This window comes from Gallinula chloropus (genome assembly GCF_964237585.1).
Source record: "Gallinula chloropus genome assembly, chromosome: 9".
In the NCBI taxonomy this organism is placed as follows: domain Eukaryota; kingdom Metazoa; phylum Chordata; class Aves; order Gruiformes; family Rallidae; genus Gallinula; species Gallinula chloropus.
Genome location: NC_140094.1, coordinates 16,654,706 through 16,666,359, shown reverse-complemented (window position 1 = coordinate 16,666,359; position 11,654 = coordinate 16,654,706). Strand labels below are relative to the sequence as shown.

The window sequence follows — 11,654 nt, the reverse complement described above, 5'->3', positions numbered from 1 at the left end:
AAGGGTTCCAGGCTCCATCAGGTGAGGGTTATGTGAGGAACATTCTGTAACAGTTTGGAGTTGTCAGGTCAGCCATTGCTGAATATGCCTTTAAAATACCACACCAGAGTGAATTGCAGCTCCCTGCAGGCAACTTATTCTCTAATTTTAGACTCTTTTCTGAAAGAAATACTACCCAGTGGTTGCAAAAGTGGGGAATCTGGGTAGCATATCTTGGTCTGTCCTGAATCCTTTGTAGCATTGGGAAGCCGTTTTGTCACTGCGCACTTCAGTTTCAGTTATAAATCACATTGTAAAAAGTGATGGTGTAATTCACAGTGTTTGATGGTGTTTTATAAATTTTGTGAAGATTATAAACTAAACCAGAATTACCTCATGTACTGAATTTCACAGCATCATTCTTTTCTAATCTGCTTAAAAGCAATCATTTCCAGTAGTTGATGTGATAAGTGCAGGTTTAATTGATTATAGATGGGAGGATCTCTATAATTTCCTATCAGTTGAGAGAAGGAGTTGTTTTCTTCCACTGGTAAGAAAGGTGAAATACAACATTTAACTAAAAGCCAACTATAGATAGGTGGCTCCAGGAGTCTACCTGGAAGTTTACCTGGTTGGTTATGCCAGACTTAAACAGGGATCCAGAAGGCATACAAGAAGAAGATTCCCACAAAGATAAGCCCCACACCTGACTTCAGAGTAGATAAAGGTACTGAGTTGTTGGTGTTTTTTTTTTTTTTATTAAAAGGATTCTGGTTGCAGAACATGTTACAAGTGTCTTTAAAAGATGAGTATTACAGACTAGCACCATTTTTAATATAGATGAAAAAGAAACGCTGATGTTCTTAAGCATATCCCTTTTCTGGGGGGATAAGATACCTGTCTAGATGTTTACATAATGGTTAGAAAATTGGTGCTGAGGTGCTCAGACAGATTTGAATTCTTAGCTCTTCTTTTTAAGCTATAGAGTATGTTCAAGTGTTGTGATTGAAAGATATGTTCCATTGATGTTGTGATAAAGATTTGTTTATACTTTTCCTGAATATAGTTACTTATAAAGTATAAAGTATACTTCCTGAATTTAGTTACTTATAAAGTATAAAATTCCTTATCTTTAATTTTGAACTTTTCAGTCATTGGCTCTTTGAGCCCAGCTCTGTGAAACTAGTTTCAGCATGTAGGTGCTCAGAGTTCTCTGTGTATGGACCAAAGAATTCCTCTATGTCTTCCTTACTGAATTAAGAGCCCAGTTCTCCCCTCCTGTATGTTCAAGCTGCTCACCTTGAGCCTGTGTGCAGCAGCAGATGAGACTTGTCCTGTGATTTCTATTTTTTTTTGAGAGGTGTTGCCATACTCAGCCTTAGTGGAGCAATAGACATTGCCATTACAGGTGAAAATCTACAGTTGAAACTTTGGGCCTGGTGTTGGAGGAAAAAGAAAAGAGGAAGACTTGATCCAGCTTCTCTTCCCTTTCAGAAGTAGTCCCTCTAGCAATTGTCGCTTTTGGTTTTGTTAGTTCCTGCAAATTAATGTTGGTGTCAGTAGTGTAACATTGGAAGTGTAAGCTTCAGGGCATGGTAATTCTTGTATCATTTTAATGTCTCACCAGAACAGTTTTGTGTGACACGCTCTTCCTGTACTGAAAGTCCAAACTCACTTAAGTTTTGTAACAGTAGTATTAACTCTAAACATGTGTGGTGTCTCTTGTATCTTTCTAGTTATCTGTAAAGCTCAGTAATAACAAAGTATTTATTTCTAGGTAACTTCTCAGAGAAATGCCTACTTGTGCTTCTGTTTCTCTTACTGGATGAGAAGAACTGCAAAGCTGATTTGCAGTGACGATGGATAATCAGTGAAGACATACAGCACTTTCCAGAATACTCAATGTTCTCACAATGAAGATCTCTCTCCTGCAGCAGATGTATAAGGATGTACTGGTAGGCATTCCACTAGTGAAGGAAAGCCCTTACTATGCCTCATTACTTAATCTGTGTGTTGAACAGTCACCAGAAAGAGATGAATCACGTAGTCGGATGCATCTGCCACCTACTGATGGTGGCGTTAGGAGCCATCAGGACACAGATATGTCAGGTGCGGCTGTCCCAACGACAGATGATACATCAAATAGCTTTGCAAATGTGAACTCATTCCATCCACGAGAAGTGATGCTGCTTCAGTTAACCTTGATCAAGATGATGGTTGCTAAAGCAGAGTCCCAGGAAATTGAATTCGGTATGAGACAGAAGTACTGCGAAATCTTTGTCCTTCTTCTGAAGGAGGAAAGAATTGACTCAAAATTGGTAAGTGTTTTTGAACTTTAGAAAGACTTTTTGTGAAAGAATAAAAAAAACCTTCATACCTTAGATACCTCTTTCTTTTACATGTTTGCAGATTTCTCTGCTCAGTAGTTATGATCAGCTGTTATCTCACATGGCTTCAAAATGTTTAGCATCTCTCGTGTATTTCCAGCTGAAGGAAGAGGTGAGTATGGAGTAAGTTTTCACAGCTTAAAAAAATGACTGAGTGCACATGTGCCTTTGAGTTCTTCTTCCATTTGACTCATGCCACAATTTCATTGCATTCATATGGCACAAAAGCACTGTGACTACTGTAACATCTAAAAGTACTTCTAAGGAGGCTTATCTTATAAGTTTATGCACAGATGTGATCCTATCCTGCACATCTGCTTCCCAATGTTCAGTGTACAGATTCTGTTTGTCCCCTCAAAATACTGATGCGTGTTCAGCTCCAGTATTGGGAACAATGCAAAAACTGTACAAGACAATGCTATGTGGTAGTTCTCCCATAAAATGTGTCTTCAAGTGCTTTGGGTTGTAAGTGATGGACAGGGGAGATATGTAAGAAATCTTCCAAGAAAGTATTTCAAGTGTGTTAGAAGGGGCATGGTGTAGAGAAAGAAATGAAGTCAGATATGTAACAGAAGTTGGTAGTGTGAGGTGTCCTTTTAAGATCAAATGTGGCTAAATGAGAAGATGTTCTCTTTAAAGTTTCAATACAGGTATATCAAAAACGTGGTAATATGACCTATTGATATTTTTACGATTACTTCACTTCTCTTAGGGGATGCGATAGGTAATAACCTATTGGAAGGTAATCACATACTTTTCTGTTCTTTGAATATTCCAGTTGAGGCTTTTTACTCGCTGTGTATTTGTTGAATATGTATTGTAGCATCTCTGAACTTAAATGTCTCTCAAATGTTTGTAATATTTCTTGTAAAGTTGTCTGGGAATTATGGATCCAAATATGGTCTGTCTGCATGTTAGGTAGGTCGCCTGACATTAGAAGGCTTGTTTTTTTCCCTTTCTGGAAAACACAATTTATTTCATGCACTTTATGTTTGCAAATAGAGGCATACATACTGTAAAGGCACTGGGCAGATAAACAAAGCTCAGGTAGAAAAAAACCTATGCCTACATTTGAAACTTTTTAATCTACAAGTTTGAAGAATTTTATTATGATATACTTTGATTTGCATAGCAATTGTGAAGCATATGTGCTATTTTTTTTTAAACTACTTTTCTTAGAATGCATTAAATGTCACCTGGCTCACCTTTACTGTGAAGACTCTATCAGGATTCCCTGGGAACACCCAGGTAGCAGAATGTCTCTGGACTTTTACAATTATTATCAAGGACATATTGAAAGACAAACCTTTACCCAAAGCAGGTACTGTAACAATTTTATGGTGCTATCAATATAGGAATGCCCAGCAGAGGGAGGAATTTTACTTGAGATCTTACCTAGAGTGGCTTGTCTAAAGAAGGCTGGGGTTTTTTCCTTATAAAGGGGGTGCCGGGATACTATTAGGAATGTAGTGGTTTAAGCATGCTTCAGTACTGAGAATCAGTAGTCACAGTCACCTGTCTTCTGCTTGTTTGATGGTTTAGCTGACTCTGTTACAATTCCATAATGTTGTTCTTGTTGCTGTAGGTATTTTGAAGAAGTTGTTGGCTCCTCTTGATGCTGTGCTTGAAGGATTTTATAGTTCCATTCTGTTCCATCACTTTGACAGTCACCACTATACTTCACCTTATTCTGTACCTGCAAACAATTTGATTGGTTTTATAGATCTGCTTGAAGCACTTTTGGATTCCAGAACTGAATTAGAACAACCACTTGGATGCCAGAGAGTGTTGTTTTTGAAACTTTCTTATGTGTTAAACCTCATCAGCTCATCAATTCACTATTTAATCAAGAAGAAGTCCATTATGCTCCTTAAAAAATGTGTCCTTTTTAAGTCTAGAGAAGATGGAACAAGTGGATCGTTGTTCTTACAAGCCCCATCTTTATGCGAGGATATGCTTGCACTGAGTAATGCTGCTCTGCAGGTTGTGAATTTGACTTGGCTTAATCAGATCCCACTCAGTGAAAAGGCCAGCTACTTTGGAGGCACTGAAGCTGCTCCTGGAGGTGGTATTCAAGGTGGTTCTGACCAAACTGTCCTCAGAGCCTTAAGTCTGGTTGTGCTTAAAGCATTGGAATTCAGGTTTCAGAACTCTGCTACAGAAGCTGAAATCAAAGGTAATTGTCTCCTTTGGTTTTGTTGATTAAGCAGCAAGGGTTTTAAAGCTTTCAGATTTTGTAGTTGCAGCTCAGTAAGACTGTAAATAGAATTCAGTGGAATTACTGGTGGTGGGATGAAAGAGAAGACCCACTCAGGAAATTTCTTGTCACTGTGTCCTGCAGTCAGTTGTCTCCTTAGCCTTGTAATATGGGGGACTTGAAACAGCTGCAGTTAGGATTGAAAACTTCCCCTGTTAAGAAAATGTGTTTTGAAATGGCTGACACAGTTTGGGAACACCAGGCTCTTCAGGTGGAAAAGAAGATAGCCCATAGCACAAGTATATTTACTCCTGTGTTCTAATGTGTAGGTAGAACTTTACCACGTGTTTATCCTGGTTGAAGCCACTAGGCATTGCTGTTGGGCAAGTAATGCTATAGGGCAAAACCAGCAATGGAATAAAAGGCAAAAATAATGAATCTATAAAGCAAGAAACAGGAAAAATGTGGGACTTGGCAGAGTCTAGTGGTTGTGTTCTTTAGGCCTAGTCCTAGTGCAAAGCATACTTTCCATACCTGCTTACTTGGATACGTTTGTTCCACTGAGCTGATGAATGGGGTTAGTAGAAGAGCAGACCAGGCTCCTGTGCTAGGGCCATGTCACAAGGCAAGCAGTGGGATGGCAACGTGAACGAACACTGTGTAACTTGCATTCCTAACAGGAGAGGACGTGCTGCTCTACCACACTGGTAGCCAGTTAGTAGTCTTACCCTTTGCTATAATGAAGTGGTGGGGTGAGACTTTTGCTTGAGCCACGCTCATGGAATCCCATCTTCCCACTTGCCTTTTTACCTCTGAAGGGCACATGATGTGCATCTTCCGATGCCAAACTGTAAGAACGTGGATGTGCAAATTCAGTGATCAAAGCAGCTCGCTGTCCCTGAACCACAGGCTTCACAGCAGACATGGAAAGGCAGTTCTGAAGCAGCATTTCTATTCAAATACAAGTGGGAATGGGTGTTCCTTACTGTCAGCCAATTGATGATGTGGCAACGAGTACAAAAAAAGCCCAGTTTATATTCATTTTGAAACAAGGATGAAATTTTGTAGCATTTTAAATACATGGAGGCATTTTCATACAAGTTCTAGATGTAAATGTTGGGGGTTTTTTATACTTCTATATTATGTAGCAAACAAAATTAATTTTCAATTCATCTGACTGTGCTGAATAGCTATGGACCTCTGTAAGACAGCTTCTGACACTTTCCAGATTTTGGAAGGTGTTTTATTTGTGATGCCAGCTGCATACTTAGAGTTTTTTTAAGTATTTGTAGAGAATATTTTACTTATGATCCACCTTCTAAAAAATATATAGAGATTGTCTAAGAACAAGTGAATAAAAAAAAAAAAGCAGGTTCAGTCTATTTTAGATGTCTCTGAAAATTCTTTCTCAAAGAAAAAATTCTCCATTGTTTCCCAGATTCATGACACAAAAATGAGTTCTTTAATTAGATTCACTACCCCGACTGTCAAGGGGAATTTCAAGTTGAAAGAAATGGTGCTTCTATTTTAGTGACATTAAATTAAGCGGTTAAAACAAGCCCCAAAAATGCTATATTATGCTAACTTGCCTTCTGGGAAGATGGTTGATCTTATCTTTTTTTATTAACATGAATTACAATGACTTAACTTTAATTCATTTCAATTTTGAGAGTAATTTCCAGATAGCTTTGATTTATAGGGATGAATCTCATTCTGAATAGTAACTATTAATAACAAAGAGACTTGCTAAGAGGAAAAGCAAAGCTTAAAGACAAATATTAAAGAAAACCTCATAGTGATAGTTTTGTAAGTAAAAGTGATTCCCATGTTGCAGGAAACTTTTCAAAAATGGTAATCACTGTTTATATAAATGATGAAACTGTGCTTTTCAAGCAGTGGTGCACTTGAAGCAGCATTAGAGTTCTTACTTAAGGACTGACTGCCTTTGGGGTAAAGATATATATTTTTCTGTATCTTTTTTCTTTTCTAAACTTCAAATTTCTACTTTATCACACAAGAACTGGTACTGGTACCATAGTGTCATAGAGGTAAGTTTCTTGACTTAAGGGAAGAAGTTAGTTGTTGTATAAATACAGAGTTGGTTTTATGAATAAGCTACTGCACTAAAATGGTGTCAATTTTGAGGCGCTTCTCCCACCCAGGACTGTGGTGCTGGGAAAGAGGGGGGAAGATTGGCAGGAGAAACACTGTGTACACTAATCCTTCCAGCAAGGTTTTTATAACTGTTCATGAAGGCACTTTTATCCCCAAGCCTGTGTGTACTTGAAAGCGTATATCATCCAGGAAGGAATTATTTTACGAAGAAAATGGATGTACTGCAAGCTTTGTGCTTCACTTTTTTGTACAAATGACAGTTTATTCCCATCAGCTGGAGATCTCTACAGTGAATTACACTGGGGGGGTGTGTTTGTGTTACCTTCAGTCCTATCAAAACATTACATTAATTATTACAATAATATTATTATTTCATATGGAAGAACTACCTGAGATGAAATCTCAGCAAAGTACTCACACTGGATCGTTACATCTGTGGCACTGGCTTGATTACACCTTTGGTTTGTGATGTACCAAAGAACCTATCCACTGGGGGAGCTAATGTCCCCCAGCTGTGGAGGTAAAGTCACATTTCCTGATATATGCAGATTTTTTTGAGGTATAATCTTGTTCGTTAATCTGCAGGCTGAGGTATGAAAGGATTCACTCTGTAGCCAAAACTTTCTAGGTCACCTCTGATTATTCTTCTTTGAACTCTAAGGAAATGGAGAATGTTGTTAGATGAATAAATTGTGTCCTTAAATTTTACCTATGTGCAGGGGGTGGGGGAGAAGTACCTAATAAGTAAATTATTTTTCTGCAAGTACTTGTCATTGTTAACTTTGGTACATTTAGAGTGTAATCATTCTCACTGAATTTCAAGTTAGAAAATTGCTTATGGTTTTCTGCAAAACATTTATTTATTTCTTTGGTATGAAGGAGGAAGAATTAATCTCTGAAATTTGATGCTGAGTTAAGATCAGGAATGATAAATTCATTCACATGCTCTTATGCATGGTTAAAATCTTATTTTTAAAATTAATCTTTAGTAACAAAAAAAGTATAGCAAAATTCATGGTTGTTACTTTTTTTTATTTGTTTTAGGCTTTCAGGATTCCATGTCCCAGCTGTTGATATTCTGGCAGAGTCATCTGAAGTCCTCCCCACAGTCTCACCCAGTTGTACATCACTGTGAATGGCTCTCCTTGATTTTCATAGAGCAAGATGATGATATGTGGGAAGCTGCTAAAGCTTTATTGCTCATTTATTTAAAACTTGATAGGTTAGTGGAAGCTTTGTTTCACAGAACTGAAGAATTCTAATTTAGTGAGGTTACTGAATACACATAACACTTCCATTGATTAATTTTGTATAAAGAAAAGTATTTTTAATAATTAAAAAACCCCACCTCAGAACAGTGTGGAAACGTGTGGTATAAGAGCAGCTAACTTCACTGATAACTTGATGAAGTGTTTTTTGGATGGAAATAAGGGAGTTGTGCAACAATTTCCTATTAAATGTTTTATCATATCCTGTAATTTAGAATAATTGACTCCACAATCTAAAACTGTGGTGAGGTACAGATAAAAGCCAAGAGTGTTTTCTTTCAACACCTGAGTTTGACAAGAATGGAATATTATAATTAAAGAATTCAGGGACTTCTGGCAAAGTGTCTCTCTAAGGGTTGGACCCATGTTAATTCTACCTAGTTGATAAAAACTATTATTGCTAACAACTGGAACTTGTTCTTCATGAATTTGTCTTGGATATTCACTGCTTGTATGGCAAGTTAAACAACAAGGTGTTAACCTAATTTATAAAAGGTCCCTCAAACTTCAAATATGAAGATATTGCAAGTAGTATCTTGGATATCTATGATTCTTAGACACCTAAATAAAAGTAGGTCACTGTTTTCCAATGTGTTTAGCATCCTGAAGGTTAATCTATTTTCAGGTTTACAAAAAATATTAAAATAATTCATGCATTGTGAGCTACTTTGTTTATTCCAGAACATTTCCTAAGGAGGGGTGCTGTTTAAGAAGGCTTATTTAAGTGTTTTGGCTTCTGAAACTGTGCAATCTCCTAGCCACACCTACCTTTATTCTTTCTCATTTCAATATAAAAACTTCATTTTTTAGTTTTTACTTTGTGATAAAATCAAAAAAGAGCAAGAATACCATTTTCAGGATGTATCTTAAAAAACCCAACACAACCCTGTAAACCTCCGCTGAATTCTTCTGTTTCATGACTTTTCAGGTTACGGGCTGCTGCTGCTGCTACCTTTAGCCAAGAAGAGGAAAGCTGGAACTCCCTTATACATGCAAGTGGATGTAATCCCCACTGTATATTTTTATTTTTTCTTGAAAAAATTGCATTTGATTCCACAGTCCTTCTAGATTTTTTGATTTCATCAGAAACTTGCTTTCTGGAGTACTTGGTAAGGTATTTAAAGCTTCTTAGGAAAGACTGGTGTCAGTTTGTAGATACCTGTAAACATTTTGATGCCAAACATGGCACTTCTCAGTCAATTTCTTCCGTCAAGCCACCCCATCAAGAAAAACAAAGCTGTATGACTGATGAGAGCTTGCAAAATGCTTGTTGTGAACCAGAACCACAACCACAGACTCTGATATCCTTGGCAGCTTCTCACAATTATCTAGTGTTTACAACAGAGCAAGGTGATAATGAAGTTGCAGAGTCTAACCAGTCTAACTCATTGATATGTACTGATAGTACTTCTCTGCTGGGTTCTCTTCAAAGCCTTGTTAATTATGACAGCTCAGAAGATTCTGAATTAGACTCAGATGGAAAAGAGTGCTTGGTAAACACAAAGCAGGTGCCTTTAAATAATGAGGGTGAGATGAGGATAAGGGAAACCAGTTGCAGTTGCACAGATGATAAATGGAATACACTCAAGTTTGAAGTGTTGCCTGTGAAACAAAAGGGATCTAATACCTCATCCTGTTTGACTTGTACAGCGTCTTCTGGTAATACCATTCCCCTAAGAATAATGCTTTACAAATCAACAAAATGTTTGGAAGAACTGCAAAAAGCTATTTCTAGGTTGCAGAGAAGAAATCTCTTCCCCTATAACCCATCTGCGTTGTTGAAGCTGCTGAGCCACATTGAGAAGATCAGTAAGAATGTGAATGCACAATAATCTGAAGTGTTGCAGTGACATTAACATGCTATGGAACATCTCCACGAGATTGGTGACTTCTAAAGCTAATGCCTCTTACACCTGTTGGTGTATTTAACCTGAAACAGGATCAACATGTCTCTGGTTGACACCTTAAAAATCTGCAATTCCATTCAGTGATATGCTCCATGACCTTGGGGTCCTAAGCTGATTCATGGTATGTATGTCAGTGTACTGTGTACAAGGTTAATTGTTAGGTATTCCAAATTTGGTGGAAGCGTATCAGCAATGTATGATACTTAACATATTGTCAACTCTACTTAAATGTCATTAAATATATGAAGTCATTGCCAGACTGGTAATAATTCATTGACTGCGATGCAGTGTTAATGCAATGTTTGACTGCTTAGAGGTTGAGCTAAATAAAAGATTTGAGTTTTGGTATTTATACAGTGTGTTCTGCATTGCTGCTTTGCCTTAAGTGGATGTTCACATGTGCTACCACAGTAATCCATGTCACACTGTGCTTGGTTGAAGTGCTGAACTGATGTGCAGGATGTTCTTTCCTAGCTTTTACTGTTTGTCTGATTTAATCAGCAGCAATATCATTTCACTGAAAATTGAATTTAGTTTTTCTTAATATTTTACAGTATATTCCTTTGATAGGAAAGGTAGATGTGGGACTAAAGCATATATTGACCATTTATAGAATATTTTAATGGAGCATTATATCTAATGTCAAGCTTAGGTAACGCTGAAGTGAAATTCCAACGCAATTTCCTGCATCCATTACATGTTTTACACAAGTATAGAATATATACTTAATAAATTTGTCAAATCAGAAACAGATAACTAGAAATTAAGTGTCTGCAATGCAGTGAGACAGATACTGAATTTAAATTCTTATACTATCTTTTATTAGATCTAATTTGAATAACCTGAAAAGTAAGCGTCTAAGACTTTGCCTGGGGAGAGTTGGTTCAGAACAGGATCCAAACCAGTGTGTGCACTTAGCAGGAAGCCACCTAATGTTGGAACGCAGGTTGTAATGATCTTTCAAGGGTTAGGCAATGGGAGAGTACTGATGACAGGGACTGCTGTGAAAATCTCAGACCTCATCAGAACTAGAAGAGGCAGCTTTCTTAGGATCATCTCTTGAAGGTAAGTGCTCTATTCTGATTGAGAATCAAGTAAGTTCTGTCTTCCTTTTGAATGCCTATTTAATGTTAAATTAAAATAGTATATTGAGTTAAGATGAACAGTCTCTGGAGCAGGTGAGACTGACTCCCAGATATCTGTGACCATCTTCTATGTTAGTCTTAAGCTCTAACCTGGTGAATCCCGTGCCATTGGGAGGGAAGCAAAACTAGATGAAGCTTATGGGATAATTTAGCTGGAAATTAAGAGTGTCTCTAGAGACACTTAAATGGTGTGAATTCTCAGACAGGAATGTTTGAGTGCCTCTCAGTTTTTCAGGCTGGCACCACTAATTACTTGGCAGTTACATAGGAAAGAGTGTTCTCTTTGGTGTATAGGAGATCCATGAATTCATTATGCTTTCTTCCTCAGGTGACTTTTTCACCCACTCTTATGCACAAAAGTTAATGAATGGTGACTTCTGAGTTCATGCTTATCATTACTGTAGTTACAAAACAAACCTCGGAGTTTTCCAGGGCAGAAGAATGCCTGGTTTCTCTTCACTGCCTGAACTTGGTTATGGTCTAGGTGCTGAGTAGCTCATTTCTATGAGGACTAAAATGATTCTGGGCATGTTCAAAGATGCAACTTGACAGCTTGGGAACTTTTCAGTTCAAACAGGGGAAGTGCCTTTGGCAAGGCAGTTGAGCAAGAGTTTCTCAATATCACAGTTTTAAACGTGGGTAGGTACCTACGTAAA

General features: G+C 37.6%; 1 protein-coding gene across 1 annotated transcript; it reads left to right on the top strand.

The window, feature by feature from the left end:
* Nucleotides 1–1,892: 1,892 nt before the first annotated feature.
* Nucleotides 1,893–10,170, top strand: LINS1 (lines homolog 1; the record flags this gene model as incomplete). Its single annotated transcript, XM_084268219.1, has 6 exons — nt 1,893–2,297; nt 2,389–2,478; nt 3,546–3,687; nt 3,952–4,542; nt 7,723–7,900; nt 8,875–10,170. 6 exons carry the CDS (start codon nt 1,893–1,895, stop codon nt 9,776–9,778), a joined length of 2,310 nt encoding a protein of 769 aa, XP_084124345.1. The 3' UTR covers nt 9,779–10,170.
* Between the last annotated feature and the right edge of the window lie 1,484 nt (nt 10,171–11,654).